This window comes from Aulonocara sp. 'chitande type north' Nkhata Bay, linkage group LG1 (genome assembly GCF_057382095.1).
Source record: "Aulonocara sp. 'chitande type north' Nkhata Bay isolate Kocher_YH1m ecotype deep benthic linkage group LG1, A_spYH_male_GT1.1, whole genome shotgun sequence".
NCBI lineage: Eukaryota > Metazoa > Chordata > Actinopteri > Cichliformes > Cichlidae > Aulonocara > Aulonocara sp. 'chitande type north' Nkhata Bay.
In genome coordinates, this window is record NC_141344.1 from 19,941,513 (window position 1) to 19,965,720 (window position 24,208).

General features: G+C 39.4%; 1 protein-coding gene across 14 annotated transcripts in view; it reads left to right on the forward strand.

The window, feature by feature from the left end:
• Nucleotides 1-24,208, forward strand: part of LOC147338995 (uncharacterized) — a 137,685-nt gene that overhangs the window by 67,477 nt on the left and 46,000 nt on the right. For 7 of the 14 annotated variants that reach the window (XR_015128608.1, XM_086287446.1, XM_086287524.1 and 4 more), the window contains 4 exons: nucleotides 7,876-7,989; nucleotides 9,803-9,948; nucleotides 12,671-12,754; nucleotides 17,439-17,499. Coding sequence is in view for 11 of the 14 variants with exons in the window: in XM_086287446.1 (XP_086143572.1) it covers nucleotides 7,876-7,938 (63 nt within the window). In the remaining 3 variants the exon portion in view is untranslated. The remainder of the gene's footprint in view (nucleotides 1-7,875; nucleotides 7,990-9,802; nucleotides 9,949-12,670; nucleotides 12,755-17,438; nucleotides 17,500-24,208) is intronic. The other 7 variants (XM_086287453.1, XM_086287481.1, XM_086287504.1 and 4 more) reach the window with 3 other exon arrangements.

Sequence of the window (24,208 nt, forward strand, 5' to 3'; positions counted from 1 at the left end):
TCCACAATGCAATTTCCTGGTTAATAAAATGGTTACCCTATAAATAAATATATAGTTTTTCCAATACTCCTGCATCTACCATAGTGGCAATAAAAATATAAACGTTAAGTAAAAAAGTAAAGATGGTTCAGTGCAAGCATGTTTTGATGGTTAGAAATAACATGTAATGTAAAGGTTGTTCTTATGTAGTAAATCAATTTAGGAGTTTACTTTGAGCTGAAGATGGGAAAGTGACATGACAGAATTTAACAATATACAGATGTCCTCTGTCTCTGGCTCAAAACTCTGTAAAGATTGTATTAGCATCCTGGCTCCAAAATGCAAAGCTAATATCATGACAGCCAGTGGCCTGGCTCCAGTATTGAGTCCCTTCAGGGTAAAGTGATACCTGAACCCCCTCATCTTCTAAAGATGAGCAGTCCCATCATGAGGTTAGAGCACCTCTCTAAACACCAGCCAAGGGTCGAAACACTTCCCGCCCATCCGTCCACATACTGTGACGAATGGAAGGAAATCAGACGGTGGCCATGACAGGCAGATTATGAAATCCCTCTGTCTACATGATTTAGCCCCGTCTCTGCTTCTTAATCGCCATATGTGATTAAAGTAAACAAACGAAGCATTATTAGATTAGTCAGAAGGACATGGAGTCTTTGTTGGTGATTATCCTTTCCTTTTTAATGAAATGCTGCTTGAAATTAACATGGCTTTAACTAATTTGATTTAGCATTGGCCCAAGAAATACCAGACAGCTCTCATTTGCCTGCAGACAGTTTGAGATCCTTGTCAGGGGCTCGAGATCAAATGTTGGAGCAAGGCAAATATTTCCGTTCTTCTGCAAAGTTCACACGGCTTGATTGAGTTCCTTGCATCGCGTTGTTTGAGATACAAAGATGAGTTACCAAGTCAAAAACACAAGAAATGGTTTCTCAGTATGCAGTGGAACTATATCAACAAGAAATCTAAAAGTTACTGACACCATGAAAATATTCTGGTGGTCACTTTTATGGACACTGACCTATCTTTGTACTGACAGGGTTTATTAAAGAGCTGTTGTGTGCTTGGATTAAAGGGGGTCAGCAGTCGCATGAATAGCATCCATGTCTGTATTTGGCAGCGGGTGTGCATTGTTAGTGGAAATAAGCCTGTCAGTATAATCCTCCTTTGTGAGATTCATTAAAGATAGGATGCAATCTAGCTGATTCAGGTCTCGGTTTTGAGGCCACCTTTAGGTTCACAAAGCCCCCGTTGCTACAAAGGCTAAAGGTTTTGGGGAAAGGGTGCTTTTTATCTTTATCTACACTGCTTTTTCATTTAGATCTCTACTCAGAGCAGTGTGGCTCAGTGTTGTATGGCAAAATGAATTTAACAGCTAGCCATCTTCGAAGTGCAGCTGCTAATGTTGTTAAGCTTGAAACAGTAATGATTGGCTCTTATAGTAATATACCTATCAATCGAAATACAGTGTACATTAAATACAACGGTAAATGGCCTGCATTTGTATAGCGCTTTTTCTAGTCCATAGGACCCCAAAGCGCTTTACACTACATTCAGTCATTCACACACACATTCACACACTGGCGATAGCAAGCTACATTGTAGCCACAGCTGCCCTGGGGCGCACTGACAGAGGCGAGGCTGCCGGACACACTGGCGCCACCGGGCCCTCTGACCACCACCAGTAGGCAAACACGGGGTTAGTATCTTGCCCAAGGATATTTGGCATGCAGCCAGGAGGCAGCCTGGGATCGAACCACCAACCTTCTGATTAGTGGCTGACCTGCTCTGCCACCTGAGCTACAGCCACCCAATACAATGTATTGGAACTGCACCATTACATAATAGGACGCTATAAACTGAAATTCTTGTGCTCCAGATAGCATTGAAATATTTAGAGTTTTGTAGAAGATTCACTCCAAATGTGTATATTCATATAATATCTCACTATCACTATACGGTTGATTAGGATGCATTCCATATCTAATTTATGTTTGCTGAGTTTTTTGAACCATGGTAACCAATCAAGCCCTCCATAGAGAAACGGCAGGAATTTGGACGAACCTGAGACCAGGGTGCATTCTTGCACAAGTTTGCCCATGAATAGCACTTCATATTTTCATGAATTAAACTTTAGGAAATCCATTTAAAGAATGGCCTCTGTGGCTTTGACTGTCAGATACAGAGCCACTTAAAACCAGGGGTCACCTCCACGCTTGTTTAATAGCTACTTAGAGCACCTTGGTGAGTGTGTTTTTGCCCTCGCCGGCCATAAATACTTATGGACATGGCTGGGTTTATCCTTTTCAGTGTTTTAAAGGGAAAACTCTTTTGAAGAAAGCACCACCAAACTCTAACCCAGGGAAGCCTTGTGCCTAAAAATGACAGTAGTTATATAGATGGTTTCAACGGTAATCCTCTAAAACAACTCCTGTGGTATAATTCACTATTCTCTTAGTAAACATTTATATTGCTGACAATATGTTGTGCTAAAGAAGGTGGGATTCAAGTTAACACTAAGTGACACTCAGAGACACCAAAAGAAGGAGATATGGCCTCAAAGAATCCTGACATCTTAAGAAAAAAAAATCCTAATTGCAGAGATTATGGTTATAAACAATCACAAGTTAAACAGGGAGAAACATCAACCAACATGTTAAAGAGTAGGCAAGTGTACTTAACAGTTTTCTCTGATGACACTTTCTATAATGTTAATTAACTTTGCAATTTTTAATGCTTTTTAAACACTACTTTGGGGAAAATCAAAATTTTTACATTTTTGTTTTATCAGATTTCTCTGCTGATTTTATAGTATATAGAATATATTGTGTATTAATCATTTATTTTGATAGCTAGGCCCTTTGCCCCTCCTAGTGCACTGCCATGGACATCTGTCTTTACAGAGCTCCCTTCTTCACCCAGGTCTCTGTGCTGGTGGTTTGCCATCAGTGTATTGTAGTAGTATTTATAGTATTATTTGTATTAGTATTATAGAAATATTTATGGTGTGGTTATTAGACTCAGGCCCAACCCACCTTTTCTCATCCTGGACTTTGGAAAAGGCAATGTCAGAGTTAATCATTTACATAAGGGCTTTAGAATAAATGCTCAGGGGCCTTTCTTGTAGGACATAGAATCTTTTATATAGAGGTATAGTGATACTAACGTGTTTCTGAGGAAGTGGTAGTTTATAGATGTATACATAAATCAAAGACTGTATAAAAGATGGAAGTAGTTTTTGGGTCTGAGAAGGTTTAATGTTGAAGTGCCTTAAATATGGATTATTTTAAAGGCCACCAGGGGGTTAAAAAATTCTTCTGGTCCTATAAAAGCCCATGGGAAACCAGGGTTCCTGACACGATCTCTATGAATACTTTCCTGTTGAGTTTTATGGTCTCGGTCATTTATTTTGGGCCATATGAAATAAAGAATTAACTCAGTTTTGTAAATCTATGTTTCAGAAAGGAGGATTATCCAAGGTGGGCTCAGTGGTTAACAACTTGTGATTGATAAGAAACAAGATGAGGTACATAGTTTTAAAGAAAATAGGAAACAGGAAAGCATCTAATTTTGTTAAAGGTCCATTTAAAGAGTCATGAGCAGAACTATTTTATCCAAGACTTTTGCATAGTGTGAAAGTACAGTGGCTGTAGAAGAATGACACATGGTATGTTGGTTAGATTATTGTTTACTGAAGTGTTGATGACACGTATCATAGAACAAATCACCCTTAGGAATCAGTTTTCTTGATTAACAACAGAAAGTTTTGCTCCTGTTACCCCTTGACTGGACTTTTAGCCCCGTCCCTTAAAAATGTTCCTTTTCGGATCTCCAAGCAGCAACTTAAGTTTAAAAATTTAAAAATATTGTTCAGGGTGATATACTAGTTCTAGAGGTTAAACATAGAGGTGGGACTCAACACACAATTTTAACCTTTTGCAAAATGCTAAGCATAGCAATGAAAAATATTGTATTTTATTACCTTTTTTTAAACTGCAAATTATGTCTGCAAAGATAATCTTTGTCAATATCTGTTTTGTCCAGTAAGATAAGGTTATTATCTTATAGCAGTTACTTTTTTTTTGCTGCAGAATGAGATTGTTAAGCAGTCTGTGATCTGTGAATATCACCAGAATAGAACCAGCTGGCACCCAGGTGCGTCCCCTTGAGTTGTGCTGATTGATGAAGACTCTGGCAGTCTCTCTGAGATGCAGCCATATCGATATTTGATGTCTCTGTATCGATACGATATCTGTACACAAAAATATTCTTATATCATATTGTTATGATATTTTAATTAACATATATGAATATTTTAAGCTATGCACAAATAAAATACGGATTAAATACCCTACATTTATACAGGTTTACTCACACATTGCATACATGGGGATTTATTTATTTATTTATTTTTTTTGAGGAAGTGTCTGATGATTATCCAGATGAGCTGGAAAAAACAATCAAAAATCAAAAGCACACACACAGTCACACAAACCATAGCACCCTCTGCTTAGCAGCAGTGCTATACTTAAGAACTGGTATATGCGGGGGGGGGGGGGGGGATTGACTTCACTCAATCTGATCATGTGTGATTATTGATATGAATATTTCTGTGCTATTGTTATATCTTTTCTGAGCCACTTAATTTTGGTCTTTCAACCATATCTATGTTTTTTTTTTTCAGCTTTCTTTTTCTTTCCACTGGCTGGTGGCAGCAGGGAACTTACTATGCATTTCACGTTGAACTGAGAGTATGTTGCTATGGTGGTTGCTAGGGATTTAGCCTAGAGTGACGTTGAAAGTCCAAATATTAAAGGTGTCCTTCTGATGCAGAGGAAATGGAAGGTGTGAGGAATGAGCAATTGCCTCAGAGTTTTTTTTATGTGCCCTTTCATTATCATGCCTCTCTCTTTTGAAATAGCGGAATTGATTTTCAAAAAGCAAGAAAGGAGTGTATATAAAGGCACACGCGACAACAAAAGAGGAAAACATTACCTCTGCATATAATGCTTGTTCATTCTGGCAAATATTTAACAACCACTCAGTATCATCTTCTTAATGAACATGATAATCTTATCTGCTAAAAGGATAACAGAAACATTTGTATGGCCATATTTTACAATTATGTTTTTCAATCGTACCCCTCTTCCTAAAATACTCATTCTTAAAATCCTGTTCAGTAGTCTTGATTTGTCCTTGGCATTGAAAGATGTACAGATGGATGGATGGATAGAAATAAATAATAAAATAATAAAGGCATCTAATAATATGGCTAAATCAAATGCCAAAAGAGAGGGATGGATCAGCCTTTATAGTCTTGTTGTCTATTAAGAAGGGAAGTTGGACAGAAATGTGTTTTTGAAATCATTTCTTTCAATGTGTTTCCTAGTTCTTTGCAAGACATATATGGCAGTGAACAGGTTTATAATGCCCTGCTGCTGAAATTGTATAAGAAAGGAAAAACAAACTCAAGTGAGCAGGCAAAGTATGATTTTGGTTGCTTTCAATGTAGTGAATTAAAGTGCTTTGTGGTAATACAGCTATATGGGCTGAGCAAATGGAATTACCTTACTGTTGGATAGTGGTATTTGCTATAATACCATTAGCTCTAACTTTCCCTTGCTTAACAGCTTTGCTGGTAAATTCTATTAAAAAATTAAGAAAGAAAGAAAAACATAAAAGACACTCATACAGATAAATAAAAGCCAAAGTACCTGTGTCAGTGATTTTTTTTTTTTTTTTTGCAGATGTTGCGTGAATGTTTTGTTTTTGTTTTGCTTAGCAGTTAGCATACACAGTTAGCATACACTCACAGGTTTTTGGACAATGACACTTTTTTGTCATTTTGCCTCCAATGGATTTTAGTCAAAGTCAGATTTATTTGTATAGCACATTTAAAACAACAACTGTTGACCAAGGTGCTGTATAATTAAGACAATTAAAAGAAATAAAAACATAGGGAGATATGATAAGAGTTAAGAAAAAGAATCATAAAATTAGAAGATTTGAGTGAGAAATTTTAAAAAAAAAATAGTAATACAAACTCATTCTGATTTAAAAGCCAGGGAATAAAAGTGGGTTTTCAAATGGGTTTTAAAAGTGTCCAATGTTGGGGAGGTTCTGATGTGAAGGGGCAGTTCATTTCACAGTTTAGGAGCAGTCACAGCAAAGGCCCGATCTCCTCTGTGCTTTAATCTGGACCTCGGGACAGCCAGGAGCAATTGATCCGCAGACCTCAGTGATCTTGCAGGAATGTACCAATTTAAAAGATCAGAAAGGTATGAGAGTGATGAGATCGATTTTAGGATCAGTAAGTCAAGATGGCCATGGGTGTACCCCACCTCTCGCCCTGGTAGCTGTGATATGGTCCAGCCCCAGTTCAAGGGGTTTGAGAGCTTTATGGCAACATATGACTGGTTCCCTCATTATTCTGTTATTAATTAAGATGCTAGAATATTTAGAGTTGATTCAAAGTGTTGAACTTGTTTTTCATAGCTTTACACTGGAACCCTCAGTAGGAGGTTATAATATAGATGTGGATGCAAGTGATGGCAGAGATGATTAGGCTGAAAACCCAAATCAACAATCTGGTACCTTCTTGAAAAGATACAGTGGAGAAAACGGCTAAAAACTAGATGATCGCAGAATTCTTTCCTTGATTAAGAAAAATCCCTTTACAACATCCGTCAAAGTATAGAACACTTTAAGGCATATAATTATCACAATTGTCTACAATTAGTAGATGTCTTCATTAATGTAAATAGAGAGGTTTTATAGCAAGTGAAAACTACTGGCGGAAATCCAGCATGGGTTCTAGACTTCAGGCAGTCATTGACTGCAAAAGATTGTAATCTAGTTACTTAAAACAATCCTTATATTTTACTTTTGAAAAAATTAGAAACTCTAGGATTATATATAAAATGTCTGTAGGTTTTTTTTAACAGTTAATGTAATACTTTCATTAAATCCCTTTAATTAAAGCTTAAAGTGCACTTTAATCACATCTTGGCAATTTCATTTAAAATCCACTGCGGTGGTGTACAGAGGCCAAAATGATATCATTGTTGAAATACCTCTGAGATTCTATGTCATCTGTTTTTGTGGGAAAGCTCCACTGATATTATGAAGTTCATAAAATACATTTACATCTTGCGGTGTTATCCTGAATGTGGTAAAGGTGTACTGTCATGTTATCAATTTGAAGCTAAGTCTTTTGAAGGTAACTTATTAGAACCTACAGACCTTAAAATGCAACTTCTCTTCTGTTTCTTTACTCCCAACTTTAAGTATTGGGGAACGATCTCCGGTTTCTTGACTTAAATCTCTCTCCTGGAAATTAGAAACACAACACTCACAGTGTTAGCAAACTATCAGTGACAGTAGCTGTTTGCTTTCTATAATATCTTTGATTGGATGTTTGGATTCTTCTAAGTGCCTTTTCTTTTTGTATGTGACTGCTTGATGCAAAGCCTTATTAAGCCTGTGGCAATCAATAGCAGTCTAAATGATTATGTCTGTTGTCTAACTCAAAGGCTTAAGGCCTGGGGAGGAAAAGACCTGCCCTGCCCTTCCTCCCACTTTCTCTTGTACTGTGTTTCTCTGTGTTGTAGTCCACATCTGTAGCAGCCATCACACAACCTCAGGCAGGCTAGTTAGCCCAGAGAAAAGAGCCTGAACCCCCGATCAATAACTTTAGTCTTGTCTACCTAATTGCTCATTGGTCAACATTGGCGCCAGACTATATGTAAGTGCTGTTCGCCTGACTGATCGACTTTGGCTTTCCACCACATCCCGCCTAGTGTTGGGCTTACGGTATGCCTCTGTCTCTTCTCTTTTTTCTTGTGTTCTCGGCTCTCTTCACCCATGTTCGGAATGGAGAAATCCGGATCTGGTCGTCCCCTGCTCAGCCACTCAGCAGGGATGAGACTGTCCACAGACTGAAACAGCATGTGCTGCTTCTGTCATCAGGCCCGTGACTCCGAGGCTGCTCAGGTAAATATCCGGGTTTAATGACGCACGGGAAGATTAGCCAGTTGCTATGGCTCACAATTTCAGTGAGCGCCAGGAAATTAGTCAGTCTTGCTTGGGGTTTTGTGAACGGCTTATTATATGATCTAATGCAGACGCACTTTATGAGTGTGGTGCAGTATGGAAAGGGCAGTATTGATTGTGCTCATTGTGAATTATGTGAATAGATAAAAGTGTGAGTGTGCATATATATTAGGCAATTATGCGCTCAGGTGCTAATGTAAAAATTCTGCTGAATAAATATGAAATATGCCTCTATCAGCATCCGACTGGTGTCCCCTGACACTAGTCATTTGAGATGATAATTGGGATAGTATGTTTGCCTTGTTCTGATGAGATGAGATATTGTGATGGTTCTCTCAGCCTCAATTTAAATGTGTATTGATCAGTGTGAGGCTCTGGACCTCAAATCAAAACAGCAGTACAACCCATACTCTTGCATGTACTCGGTTTTTCGCATTATATTTTCAACATATCTTGAAGTCCTCGGACATAAAACATCCTTTACTGTGTCGCTTAAAATAAGATGCTCGTTTGTATTTGTTCTCGCCCTCTTTTTCCTGTAGTAGTGTGCTAATGTCATGATTTAAATGAAGTATTGATCAGTTTAGGAGGGGAGAATAGAGAGAGAGGGAGCGATTGTGAGAGAAAGAAAGCAAGACCAGGGTTATCGGTGTGGATCGCACACAGAAAGAGAGTGCTAACGGATGAGACACGTTTTAAGCGATTTCGTGAAATGGATTTCTGCATAATTTTTATCTTTAATTCAGGAATAACCGTCAGACTTGTTTGACTTGTTCCGAGAAGCAATAATGGACAGTGAGATGAGATCAGAGCTTCGTCGAGAAAAAGGAATGGGGATAAAATAATTTTTTAATTCTTGTTTTTGATTGGTTTCATGGAGTATTCTGTATGGTTTGTCCTGGGTCTTGTTTGAGTCTCCATCTTGCTTGGGACTCCCTCTGCATCAGCGACACTGCAGCAGCATCAGGCAGACTGGTCTAAAGCCTACGATCTAGGTTTGTTTGTCTTCCGTTTGCTATCCTCCCTTCCTTTCACCCAAGCTCCCTCCTCTTCCTCTCTTTCTCTTGCTCTCTCACTCTCTCGCTCTCTCTCTTTCTTTCTCTCTCCCCCCTCCTTGCCTTCACCTCTTGTGATTTAGCACAAGAAGGTTATACTAATTAGCGGCCTGTTTAATATGGTTGCCACTCTTACTGGTCAGGGAAATGTTTGTTTGTGTCCTGTTTTACAGTCTGTCTTATCCTTGCGAGACTTCATGCTGAAGCAGTTGTGTTTTGTGTGTTGCTTCAGGATTTCCACATATTGTTACACTTAAACACTGTTGTGTTATCTTCTAAAAGTTATTTTGTTCAGAAATCTTTTGTGTGACAGAATCTTTGCTCAGACAGTTTTAGCCTTGTCCTTTTTGAAGACTAAGGCAATGCAGCGACTAAGGTTCCATCTAAGCCATTGGATTGCATTGTTTACTAATTCGGTGTGTGCATTTGAAATGTTTGTTTAAAGAGGCATTAGATTTAAATAAGAAAATGAAGCTTCATCCTCTGCTATAGTCATGACAGAATTAGCAAAGCCATAGGCCTGCCCAAGAAGCACAGGATTCTGCCTGCATGTGAGTATCTACCTTGGAGAATCGGAACCATGGTGCATTTTAGCCTTAGCTACAGAGTGAACAGTTTGGCTGCACAGACAGTGTAGTCTCTGTGCACTCGATTGATTTTTCCCTTCTTCTCGGCGCCCTGCCTCCTTTGTGGTTTAGTAGCTGGACATCCTGAAGCAAGGATCTCTCAGTTGCTGCCCAACCTACACGAGAGCTGACTGGATCTCGAGAGGAACAGTCGTATGCAGCAAAATTAGAAGCAGCTACAGAGTCCAACTCAGCAGGCCCAGGAGCGGCACAGTCAGGTATAGTGTTCCCTGCTAAGCAAAGGTTTTTTGTGTAATTTTTTTTCCCAGTAGGCCTCAGACTCAAACCCATTATGCTTCATGTACCTATCTGTGTCATTTTTTAAAGAAGAACAACATTTCGATAAGCACATTGAATAATTTGCATCCCATTGTTGCTTCATATTGATTAAATGCAGTTTTCTGATGTCATCTGACCTAGACTTGTGTAGCTTTGCTGTGGAAATAAAGTGTTTGTATATTTATAGGACTAAAAAGCACGTTATTTTAAGAATGCAAATTTTTTTAACTTTAAATTTAAATGTATTCATGCAGAGTGCAATTTTTCTCACAAACAGTTGCATATAATATAGAAGATATATACCGTAGCAGTGGAATCAACAAGCATTTTGGCAAATAGTCAAATTCACAAATATATGCAGCCAACTTTCTGGATTTTATGGATGCCTTTGGTTTTATTCTCTAAGCCATAGAGAATAAAATGCTTCTTGCCACCTCTAAAAATAAAAAAACTATACAAATTTAAGAAAAAAAAAATATCTTATTCGCTGACTGTTCTGAGGGGACTGTTTCACTTGTTGCTAATCTTCAGGAGACAGACTGTTTGTATTGTATGGTCATACTTTAAGTGTTTTCAGCTGGAAACGTTGTTGTTGTTGTTTGTTTTACCTGCTCCCCGTAATTTCTTTGTTTTCATACTACTCTTACAGCCATCATTGACCATAATAATCCCCCACCATTTCACTCATGATTATCAAATCCTTTAGTCTCTCTCATTGAAACACAATATGAGTAACATACTGTCATTTGTTTCTGGAATTAAAACATGTAACACATTCATCATTTCATCAAAAAAAGATAAAACGTATTTTAATTCATGTAGTCTGAGAGGGAATCCAGACTCCAGCAGCTCCTCTGGGGTATGTTTTTAGGTTTTAGACGGTGTAAGTCACGACTCGCTACACTGGCCTATCCCAGTTGATTAAGCAGATTAGTTTCATCTGGAAGACTGGATTAAAAAAAGAAGGAAATCTGACCACCAATTCAATTTTAGTCAAATTAAGCACCTGCCTGGGCTGATCTGTTAGTGGTGTAGGGGAACTGCAGGCTGTCTATTTTGAAATTCTGGCGTTTTTTGCTCACTAGATTCTTGGCTGCTGTAGATTTAATTATGTCCATTAGGAACTAAACTGAATTAAACTTGAAATCAGTTTTTATAGGGTTACGGTAGAATAAATAGAAATCAATACTATGAGCTTAGCACAAAAAGTAAAGAATTTTTTTTATCTTTGTTGTAAAAATGTTTCATGGGAATAAATATTATACTGTTGAAAGGCCTGTTTATTTCCCCGTAAATGGTGCCACATTTGTAAGGAAAATGCATTTATGGGTTAAGCAACAGAGTTGAGTGTTTGGGTTGCACTCATGAAAAACTTGCCAAATCGTCTCTGCCATTGCCAAACATCTTAACATCATATTGACTGACCTGGTTAGGGCCATACCATAAGGCAACTTCAAGCTACAGTTCCTCAAAACCAAGTTGTAGCATTACTTGGAGTAAGCTTTAGTACCATCTCCAAAATGAAGGCTAAGTTCCATATAACAGGGGATGTCAGAGACAAGCCGCAAAGTGTCCCAAGAAGACAGCACTACAACAAGACTGTTTCCTCACCCTCTCAGAACTTGGGAACCCTAGGCAGACTTCTATAGATTTACAGTCAAGGTTTGCAAGATAATATGGCCGACGAGTCTCCACCCAGACAATCCAGAAAAGAGTGCACACAGCCAAACTCCGGTCTCACAGGACTGCCAGGAGGTCTGCCATTGCCTCTCACTATCTGGCCCTTTTGTGCTGGTGTTGCCAACATGTGCACTGACACCTAAACATGGGGGGGAACGTTAACTTCAGCACCGAATCCAAATTCTATCTTCGGCAGCAATCTCAATGCAGAGACTCATCGAAATGAGAGACTGAAACCAGTATAAATCCCATATCTCCACAGTCTTGGACCGAACTCTATCTTCCTAGATGACAACACTTGTCCCCACAGGGCAGGGTTTATCAGAAACTACCTCCAGAATCTGGGAGTGAAGAGGATTGAATGGCCTGTCTCCAGTCCTGACTTCAACCCCACTCAACACTTGTGGGATCAGCTTGGGCATGCTGTTTGAGCCATAGTGACTAGCACAAAAACATTCGCTGACTTGCAACAAACGTCATCGAGCAGCATTGTGTGACCAAGCTGGTCACCAGCATGTGGAGGAGGTGCCAGACTGTTGTGGCTATGTATGGTTCTTCCATATGTCCCTGTTTGTTAAATGAATAAAATATTAAATTGCCATTATGTTCCGTTTCTTCAGACTTCAATCATCTAATCCAATAAATGACACCAAACAAGCTGTTTGGCATTGGCAGAGAAGATTTTAATGGGCACAACCCACATACTCAACTCTGCTCTATGCCTACAAATGCATTTTCCAGATTCTTGCAAAGAAGCATTGTTACAACAAAGAAATAATCAACCAAACACAAATGTGCTAAGTTTGTTTGTTTTCAAATCGGATTTAATTGTATTAACGTTTGAAACAAACGCTGTCAGTCATATACAGAGGATGAGAACCAAATATCAAATGTCAAAGACATGCACTTGTGCTGTTTTGTATAGGTCATTTGAATTGTAATATTCTGCAGTACATTGACACCATCTTTTCTCTTTGTCAGCTGCAGGTAATGGGTGCCTGGTGCAAATGGGAGCAGAGAATCGAAGCACTAATGGAGTGTAAGCAGCAGAAGTGGAGCTCTCAGGTCAGATCTTGAAGAATTCACCACCATAGTTTCTGACCAGCACGCTCCATGCACATGCTTCTGAATACATCCCCTTGTGCAGGAATACACAGACTTAACAATTTTCAGAAAACAGGCTGTGATATGAGATTATACTGCTTGCTTTAGCTGTTTTATACTTGGCTAGTTTAACATTGGACTTACGCTTTCATAGACGAATCTGGCAATATTTAGTGCTCGTCTAGCCTTAGTAAGAGCCTCGCATGTATTAGCATAGATTTGGGTTACAGGGGTAAGATTTACTTGCTCTTCTGATGTTACTTTCAAAATGCTGAAAGAATAAAAATGTTGCTAATTACAAAAGACTTACAAACGATTTTTTACTATTCACCATATTTTTCTGTTTTTTCATTAGTTAAAACATGGATAGATCTTTTTTTGTGTTTGGTTTTAGACTCCAGCATCTCCTCTTGCATCAGTTTTCAGGCTTTAGAAAAATGTGGCCTTTCACAATAGTCTTTGACCAATCACAGGTATTTCTTGACAAGGACTGAGTGTGAAATTTTTTTAGAGTGAGAAGTTGGGAGTTTCTTATTTGTATTATTTTTTTTGTTCTATTAATACTTTTTTTTTCTCAGTACATCTTGTGAGCTTAGATAGCCAAGCCTCATCAATGAATACATGGAATTTCTCACAGATTCTAGGTTATTTGCAGCAGCATGAGCATACAGGAAATATTAAAAACCTGCCTTATAGTATTTTTGAGAAAGAAGTTCAGCACGAGTTTTGCAGTGCAATCTGCTCTCCTGCCAAATTCTGAAAATGAAAATTGTTGCAAGTGGTGAATGGATGGTTATACCTGAATCTATTGGTAATACATACGAGGTTCAAAGTGAGGCTAATATCTGCCTGTAATTTAACAGGATGCTGACCATGCACTGTATTGTTCTTTAGAAAACTTTTAGTCACTGAGTTCTCTTCTGGTTATTTTTAATCTGGGATTTTGCATCTCTTTCATTGCAAAACTACATTTACCAGTTTTCTCTACTAACCTGTTGCATTCATTTGCCAGTGAAAACCTGTATAGAAACATGAGCTGTTTTACAGAAAGTATCCCCTGAGCACGAACAAAAAGTTCAGCAACAGCAGCCAAGCTGTTCGTTCAGTGAAGCCTATAACAAAATGATTCATTGTCAGCTGTGCAGATATGCATTAGCCAAACCTTTGCACGAGTAGCTCAAAGAGGTGCTTGCAATCAAAGTTCCAATCGGCTCTAGATGTATTATGATAGTCTGAACAGAAGAATAGAAGTTTTAGTTTCTCTGTAGACCAAACGGTAATGACAGAATTTCCACAGGGTGTGAAACACGAGTATTTTAAAATGCTGAAGAGAAGCTATCAGTGCAATAATAATCAGTTTGCTTTATTTTACTTTGTTTAAAACTGTAGCAGCAATTCATCATTCATACATTTAAAAAAAAGAGAAAAAATTCTAGTAGCTCACAGTTTGAGACACGTGGTTAAAACTGTTTCCATTGTTATAAAAAATGTGGTAAGGGTTGAAAAACAATAAATAATGCACACTTTGCAAAATACTTACAAAATATTCACCTTTTTGTATGTATTCTGTATTTCTTGGTGGCTTCAAACGCCTCAGCCATTGCTACTAGATAAGATATAGAAAAACCAGCATTTCCACTTTCCACCTCATCTATTTGTCATTTCCCTCACTGTTTGTCTGATTGTGCTGTTGTAATGAAAAGGACCAGGACAACTTCATTTTAATGCCCTTGGTTTTTCATTGAGGAAGATTACACTGAAATTAGATTTTAAATCGCACATGAGTGTAATGTTTGTGACTTTTTCCATTTAAAACAGGCATTTACTCTGTCAGGAACTGGCAGGTACATTGATGAGATTGCCATTAATTTTCATTGACTGGAGTAAATCACCAGGTCGCACTCTCAGGATATCAGAATAATACAGTATTCCCCCGCCTTTCTGTTTGTAGACAGCCATGTTTTTTTCATCCAGTTTTTAAAGACAACTGCAAGGAAGTTTTTGAGAACATTTTACAATGACCAGAATTTCTCCAGTAATTAGTGATAAAATCGGGTCTGATTATCATTTAAATCACGATTATAGACTAATGTAGTATGAGTAAACTTGTAAAACAAATAGTTGTTCTTTAGTGAATACATCAAGCAACTGCAGTGCAATCTGTAAAAAGTGTGGGGTTTTTTTTAACCTTCTTTAGCAGCAGTATCGCCATCATTTGTTTCTTGTAGCTTATTATCAGAGTTAAACAATGACATGGTGGGATTTTCAACCATTTCTCACTACAAAACTGTTCAGCTGTGCTCATGAATATTTCTGGGTGTCTTGACCAAAAAGCCTTCTTCCGGTCATGCCACAGCATTTCAGTTAGTTTAAGGTCAGAACTCTGAGTTGACATTTCAAAACACAAATTTTCTTTTTTATCCATTCTATTCTTTTCTCTTTTTTAAAAAAAAATGTTATTATATTTATATTTTTGTTATGTCTTACTGCATCACCAACCTCCTCCAACAGATATACAATATTTCTGAAAAAACAAAAAATGTTATTGATGTTCGCAGCTTGCAGGCAGCAGCAGTGTGAGTAAATGAAGTGTATCTTTCTTTTCCATTGAGTTACTGTCATTGACGACACACTTCCTAATTTGAAATATGAATCTATTGAAACAAGGTGCCAGCAGCAGCTGCATTATAGTGCAATAGTGGCGACAGCATTATATCTGGTGGCAGAACATAAGTCAAGCGTAAAAGTAGCCTAAGTAATGTTTTCCCTCTAAGTTTTAAGTAAAAATATAAATGAACTGCTTAACAATAACTAACTTAACCTTGTATCTCTTCAGAAGCTGCACAGTATTGTCACATAATAAAATAATAGAAAAATATTTTCTACCTGCGATGCCGTGTCTTGGGTCGAGCTTTTTAACCAGCTGCTTAAAGCCCTGTTTTTCCACCACGTTCCCACATCATAAATTTCCATACTCTGTTTGCGCTTCCTGTCATATGGAGTGCAGCTAGTGAGTGCCACAGCGACAGTCAGTCATTTGTTCACATTTAGGTTGCACATCACCAGCTGTTAGCATCTCCTCCTCCATAGCCTGCTTGTACTTGACGGTGTGTTTTTGCCTCAACTGGTGAAACAAGTTTGTTGTTTCCACCTTCAGTAGAAACGGTTTTCTTGCATATTTTGCAAAGTACTTTGTTGGAGATTGTGGAAGTAGCTCATTGTTAGGTTCTGAATAGTCATTGGAGGCTGAGACGTGGCTCTTGTGGCTCTCTCAGACATGCCTGGGTTTTTCAATTGTTGTATGCTTTAGGGAACTTAAGGGTATGCCATTACTATGATGATTTCGCAATACAATATTTTCCTATTGCAAAAAAAAACTATATAGGTATTTTTGCGGAAAATATGATATGGCACAGCTTAAGTGATTCAGATAAACATCCTAAGAAGTCCTAGTAATTCCAAATAGATCACAGACTATGAACTGCAACTGTCATTTTGCACTTAAGTGAGTTTGTTGTTCAGTTGTAACGGCTTGGGAGAAAGACTGCAGAAAGTCCCCTAGTGGGGCTCGAATGTAAGGACGATGAGGATTAGCTACCGCAAAGATATGACGGAGTTATACAGTGCCAGGATAAGAGGGACAGATTGGGAGCAATTTTCTTATTAAAAAAGCATTTTAAAACAGAGGTAAATTGTAATTTTACTGCTAATTTTACAGGAAATGTGTTATATTTTACTTAAACAGGTCATAAATCTAATTCTGGCATCTAAAATGATGTTGAATATTTTTCCTGTGTCGTCATCCTGGACATGCACAGAATATTCATAGTTATTTGTGATGTCTACAGCAATACATACTGTACATGTCTTCACATTAGTTCCTTAGGTTTAGTGCATTGCCTCTCTCTCAGTTATCCATTATGGCAACACTGCATTATTTTATTCACTGGAGGTTTAGGAAATTGTATGTGAGAGAAAAGAGGATTTTATGCGTGCACACTGTTGCAGGCATACAGTAGAGGTTTTGTTTTCATTCACGCACATGTGCATTTTTTTTTTTTTCTTTACACGTGTGTGGGCACATGTGGGTTTCTGGTATTCGTCTCCTCCGTCTTCGTGTCACCTTTGTTGACTTTGTCTGTGCTGCTGCAACACTGTGCCCTCCTGCTTTAATGACGCATATATCCTATCTCCAGTCGCTGCCTAATCCCAGCAGCGCTAGCTCAGGAACAGATTACTGCTTCCAGACACCAAAGGAGAGAAGAGTAGTGAAAGGTGGGGGTTGGAGGGGGAAAGAGATGCCTCAGTGATACAATATACAGGCAAATCGAGGAGGTCATCGCGTGCATGTGAATGTGCATACATATGTATGTACTTTCACATACAGATGGTTAACATAACAAACATAACCCACTGTGTTTGCCTCTTTTTTTTTTCATACCGCATGTTCATTTTCCTTTATTTTTCCTTTAAGTGAAAATAACCACTGAATTAATTTAAATAGATTTATAGCATCTAACAATGCAACAGGGATTGGAAAATCTCCATAAATGCATTTTGTAAGAAAGTAAAATATAAAATAAAAGTTGTTGTTGTAAAGCAAGGACAGTAGAAATCTAATTGTTTTGCTTTCTTCTGACTTCAGACTTGAGCAAAGACCTTAGCATGACATGCAGAGTGCCCAACAAGGCTGCCTTATTCAGCAGGTACAGTTCTCCCAGCTGCTTACACAAGAGAGTCAAAATAGTGATTTTCTGTGTTAGGGCATCCTCCATATAGCCTTATTTTATTGTAGTGTTTTGTTCACATTATTATTCCCATTGCGGTTTCTCGGGTTGTTGTTGTTGGGTTTTTTTTATATTTACTCTTGGCTCAGCCAGACACTCTCTGGCCTGCTGGGCTTTTGTATGAACTGCTATACATGTTCTGCTTGGTTAGCTGCTACTTGCAGCTAATATGCACACTCAGTTTTGACGATTATTTAAACTGCATTTGATATTCTCTGAAAACATTTACATGACAGAAGCACCAGGATGGATAACCCTTCGTCACACGGCTGTCTTGTGGTTAATTAGAGATTTTCTCTGGCTTCTCGCGCAGTTGTAAATAATTAGGAGCGGTTTGTGCTGAAGTGGTATTGTCTGTCCAGCAGCTGCTGTCATCATGCCAGCTGCCTCCCAAGAACATGACTTTTAGGACCAATGATTGCTAATAAAACATTTGATTGAGAGAAGAAGAGAGTGAGAACCATAAACAGGCAGGATTCTGCCCTTTAATTTCGCCGTCTCCTGAGAATTGGCTTTGCTGTGCTGTAGAGTAGGTCCCACACACAAGCAGTTTAGTTGTCTGCCCAAGGACTGAAATTTAATTTAGCCAGTGTGGTGTTAGTGTGGCTGTATGTGCGTGCCTGTGCATGTGTTCTGTTTGTGTGTGTGTGTGTGTGTGCGCCCGTCGTACTGTCTTTGTATGTGCCCGTGCGTCTGTCAGTATGAGTCTGTTTTGGTTTTTTTTTTTTTTTTTTTAGTGCTTCTGTGTAGAAAAAAAATATGCATGAATGCATATTTAAGAGTTTGTGCTGTAGTGCTTCTGTGTGTTTGCTTTATTTTGTGATCTTTTATTCTCTAGTGACTTAATCATTTTTACACTGCTGGGTTACTGCACTACCATTTTACAGTGGTTGCACAGAGACGTTTATGTGCTCACACTGCTCTGTTGTTTTTGGATTTGAATTCATTTTTGTTTTTTTGTTTTTGTTTAAACTCATTTATTTATTTATTTTTTGATTATCACTGTAAACCTGAACAATGCTCCCAGTTACTGTTGGCATCATCAGTTAGTTGTAGAAAAGTTTTTGGCTGCAATTTACTTTAGAGTGTATGCTGATTGGACATTATAAAATATAACAGCTGAATTCTTTAACAGTAGTTGCGATGGGTTTTCCGCAAACTGGCTGCTTTGTAACTATGCTTTGCGTGTATGTGCGCGTCTGTTTATGTGTTTAGGTGCAGGTTCCTGATGAAAGCCCACAGCAGAGGCATATATCAGAGCTCCAGCACTAATAAAAGGCCAGCAAGCTGTGCTCCTCTCCTTCTGGGAACAGCGCTGCTTTTTACTGCTTCTCTGACAGCAAGATAAAGTGCCCTTCCAATTAGAAAAATATTTGGCCACATACCTTCCAACAACGATCCTAGGTTTTTATTTTTCATGCCATTTGATCAGGAATCCTTGCTATATTTTTTTATATATATATATATATATATATATATATTTTTTTTTTTTACAGCATGCTTTTTTATCATCATGTCCTGGGTATGCACATGCTAATATGCAACCCTCCCCACCTTCCAGCGGCACCATTATGCTGTATAATGAAATAATGGTGTTTTAGGGTATTTTTATTTTGGTCTTTGTTTCGTAAGGGTGGGGCTGCATACGCTTGTGTTTTGGTATGGATTCGGGACTGAGGCTGTGTGTGTGTTTTAGCATATTGCATGAGAGGATTCATGCTGCTGTGCGTGTTTGGGTTGATGTCATTCTTGTTGCCCCTGTCATCCGTCTCTGCCTCATGCAGAATTGTGTGCATATATACTTAACTGCTGACGCTAGTCTCCATCTCTGTTTAAGAATAGTGTAGCTAGATGCTCCCCCCCCCCCCCCCCCCCTTCTTTCCAGAGAGTGCATTAAAATTAAATTCTCTCTTGTTGTTGTGAAAAGAGGCACACGTAAAAAATAATTGGCTGTAGGAGAGAACAAAGGGCTGGCTCCTCTCTCCTCCCTGCACACCACAGCCAGGCATTAATACCAAGCCTGCTGCATTGTTCTGCTGTCTGCAGCCATCCCCCTAGCCAGACACTCAGCTCTGGAGAAGTCACTTTTAATGTCTGATAATCAAGGTGAATTTTCAAAAAGCTGCCATTTTCAAATGATGGTGTATATATTATGTGCAGATGGGAGTAGAGGAGCCCCGTTCAGTGAGAGAGAGTGCTTGGGCAATGCGAAGTGAAAGAGAGACACCTAAAGGCCTTCGAGGGAACTGCTGACTGATTTGTATCTTTCTATGAAGGATGCCAGCTGGAATATCAGTGTCACTGCTGCAATTTGTCTGATAGTTTACTTTGATTTTTATTAAGCATGTTTTGTCTTTTTTCAAATGACACCGCAGTATCGGCTTTAAATACATGGTCTGTGTTGCAGCATGAATATGTGCGTCGTGTGGTTATGAAGTGTTAGGGAAATGTATTTCTTGAGTACAGATGCTGCCTGCTGTTGCTTTATGCTAAAGGGAGTTCTTTTGCAGCGTTATTGGGGAATCAGGCGTCTAGCAGCAGAGCAGTGGAACTCCATTTCCCTGCTACAGGGCACAGGCTCATCTTCCTATTGCTCCTCCCGCCGCCCCACCCCCTTTCCCCCCACCACTAGGTATGATTATTTCTCCTCCGCTCCACCGCACCATTATATTCCAGGTCTGCAGTTACCCCTCCCTGCTGTCATTTTTCATGGCATGTTTTTGCCCATGTGCAGCACTGCACATTTATACTGTGCCTGTGCAATATGTTAAGGAGGTGAATATATGCAGTGTGCAGAATGTAATAAGTATATATTTATTTTCTTTGCTGGTGATTTACTGGTTTTTCTGGTGCTTAAGAAGAAAGGCCGACTCTAGCCATGTATCTTAACAAACATGACTGCTGCGTATGCACTCGCCTCCAAGGCTTTTTACTCACCGGGGAAACCAAATTATACATCTGAGGCAGACTGGTTGTTTTTTCGTGCTATGACTGTTAAAACCCTTCTTAGTATTTTGGGATATAAGCCTTGCAAACGACGACCGGGTAAAGTTTCGGTAATTCATGTAGCATTTCCAGCAATGTTGGTAGCTGATCAAGTGATTGGTTCGTGCAATGTGTGCACTTAAAATACACCTCGCATAACTGACACCGAGCCAGCCAGCAAACCAGCCACCATCGGCACAGTTTGATCACGACTTGCTGTTTTCTACCTTTACCTCTACCCGCCTTCCCCCCTCCACCTCTACCCGCCTTCCCCCCCTCCAGTAGTCCTGGAAAAATATAGAACTCTCCAAAATCAAAACACAAATATACAACACACACACATGGCTGAAATTGACATTATGCTCAGAGGGGAAGTAGATCTAACCCTGTGAAACAGTAGGATTTAAATGGATTCTGTGCTGAGAGCAGCACGGTGCACAAGTCTCCCTCTGAGAGGCTGTCACAGTGGGAAACTTGCAGACTTGCAGAGACAATGGGGGGGGGGAACCCTCTTAAAGATGCACTACCTAATTTTGTTATTGTGTCCAGTTATAAATGCCAGAATTTCCTCTTCGCTCACTTGTGATGAGTTTAAAAACATCAACAGCGAGTGGGAAACGGGTAGCAGGAAATTTGAAGGTGCAGTGGGAAACTACAATAACTATAACAAAATCAGGGAGTCCGCTGCAGACATGACATAAAAGTATGATCCAGTCTGTATGAATTGATTTTTGAAGCTGACTGTAGAAAAGACAGTTTTTATTGCACCACTTGTGAAATCAAATGGCAGCTGCTAACTTGCATACACTTTTGCTGACATAAAATTTTTCTTTTGCCACTTTTTATTAGAAGAAGTGTACTTTTTTTTTATTTTTTTTTTTTTTTACATGGACTATTATCATTATTTAAATATCTTCTGTCTTTAAATTCAGCCTCTATATACCACTGGCTGTGGGCAGCTGTGAACATTATATTTATAGTCCCGCATCATATTGTCGTACCTAGAAGTGTACAGTCAAACCAAACAAGGACGATCAAGTTGCTTCTTTGTGTTGATTCATAAAAACGTACAAAGCTGAATACATCTCAGGGCTCACACTGCCTGTTCATATCCCCCTACTATGCACCTAATACCTGATACGCTGCCTTGATGTAATATTGTTTATAGATAACTAGGTTTTGCCTTCAATGTGATTGCATAATAGCCAAGCATTCAAATGTGTGAGCTCTTTATTTCTTCCCTGGCAGTGCTAGTGGTAGCATTATTTTTCTCTGGGTGGTTGGAGGGCACACTTTCAAAGTGTTGATCTCAGCTGTGGTGCAGAATAAAGACGGGGAAAGGAAGAGGAGAGGGCCGCAGGCATTCTGATGAAAGGATGTGTGGGGAATCTGGAGTGTGGAGAGAGAGAGGGGCAGCATTTTGCCAGTCCAGTGTGGCAGAGCAGGTCTGGCTTCATGCCAGCCTGGGCACTGTGCCCACGAGGAGGCAGTGTGTGGCTAGTACTGACTGTAGCATAGAGAGACGAACAGATAGCAACAGAGAGACTAAGACACAAGTGCGTCTGTGGGGGGTGTTTGAGACTGACTGGCAGATGAGGTTTAGTTTTCATTTGCATATGAAGTGGTCAGGTTGGAGTACAGGAGGGTGGAAAACGGCAGGGAAGAATGAGGAGAAGGGCTAGCCAGTATTATGTCACAATCTCTATTACTGATCACCGGTGTATACAAGGAGCGTTGGTTAAACTTGCAGCTGAATTTGTATCCTGCTCTTACTGACGAGGAGTCGATGGAACAATTGGCACAGTTCATTTAATCAGGCTTTTGTTGTTTCATTTAATCATGCATTTGATTGCCGTTGTTAATTACTTTGTCTGCTGTTTCTTTATGCACTGCCTGAGTAAATTCTTTTTCTATGGGACGCAAATGTTATCTTTCTGCTTTGTATGCATTTACATATTGTTTGCCTTTCTACGTATTATCTCTCCCTCTCTTCTTCTCTCTCTCTGTTCTCCTCTTTGTATCCTTAAAATATTCTGCACACCCCTCAGCAGTTCCGCATGGCAGACAGCCCTAATATAATCTGTGCGTCTGAATTCTAATTTATACCGTCAGGATAAAATAAATAGTCTGCAGTTAATTATGGGAAGCCAGCTCCTGGCTTTGCCCCGGTGATTTATGAAGTGCACGTAGGCATTCTGCAACGCATTTTTCTTAATTTATTTTTAATCTGTCTTTCAATTAATTTAACCACAAACGTCTTAATGATGGCAGAGGGCTGCGTTAATGAGGCCTGTGAGGTAAAATGAACAGGCACTCGCCCCTGTGGGGTGGATGTTAGAGGCTTTGAGGATGGGGGTCATGCAGAGGGTCTTGTGCAACCCTAGCAGTTCAGTTTCCACAGTTGTTGTTTTTTTCTTTTCTTTTTTCTTTTTTTTTTTTGTTAAGAGATGACAAGGTTAAAAACCCCAAATCAGTAGTGTTTCACTCAAGGAAGAGTTTTCCAGCCTATTTTCTTGCCTTTTTTGGTTCTGTTTGTTCAGGATGTGCCACAAAAATCTTTTGAATCCTTTTACTTACAGCAGTGAATACAGTACAGTGTCAGTTGTTGTCAATGATTGGCGCCTTCACACCTACCATCACTGTGCTTTAAGGTGATTCATTCAACTGTTGTAAAGGAAGTGCCACTCTTTTCCCAAACTACGCCTATTTTTCCAGTCATTTTGACACTGCTTGATTGTCCAATTCACATGTCTTGTAGACTACTCATGAATTTAGCCCATCAATAAACGTCATATTCACAGTGGAATCGAGTGAATCAATATTTGTTCTTTTTTTTTTCTTTTTTTTGTGACTAATGACTTCACAGTAACGTAGAGATGTAGCACAGCTCTCCCAACCTGGCTGTTTGCAAACTGACCAATTTGAGGAAGTGCTTTTTTTTCTCTATTGTGAGACTTGTGTGGCTTCACAACCATGTGTATCTTCTCTCTTGGCTCTCCAGAGCCTCACAGACAAGAACAGGCCTCATATGATTAAAAGCATTTTATCCATCGTTTCACCCCTTCTCAAATTAGACCAGCGTCTCCACTGCACTTGTTATGCACCAGCGTTTTCTGCTAATTGCCATTGAGTGCGTTCATCTCTATGCTGGCAGGGCCTGGTGTGAGATCGGTAGAGGCCAGTGTAACCGTAGTTGTAACTGTGGTGGTCAGCTACCAGACAACACACATCAGCCTACCCCATTAGGGACATCCACACACAGCTCCCCGAATCAGGATGCTCTCATTTACTTTTTCCACATCCAGCCATTTATCTCTCTTTTCTCTGCTCTCTAACTCCCTTCTTTCGCTCTTTTTAATTTTCCTCTCAAAAACAGATCCCACATTAAGCAGCCAAGCATGGCTTGGTGCAGTGCCTCTCCTGAAAGAGCAAAGGAATGATTTAATTTCTCCTCCTCTGTCTCTGTGGCCTCCCCTCCCTGCTCATACACAGATCATTACACACAAAGGCCTCATTTTCATCTCCCCGTGAGGGCACATGCAGGGCTTTAACTAGTCAGCCACGCCATGGCCATTGCTGACGATCAATACCTGTGGTCAGGACAGAGCACGCAGTGCTTCCTAAATAGGCCCTCCAGGTCCAA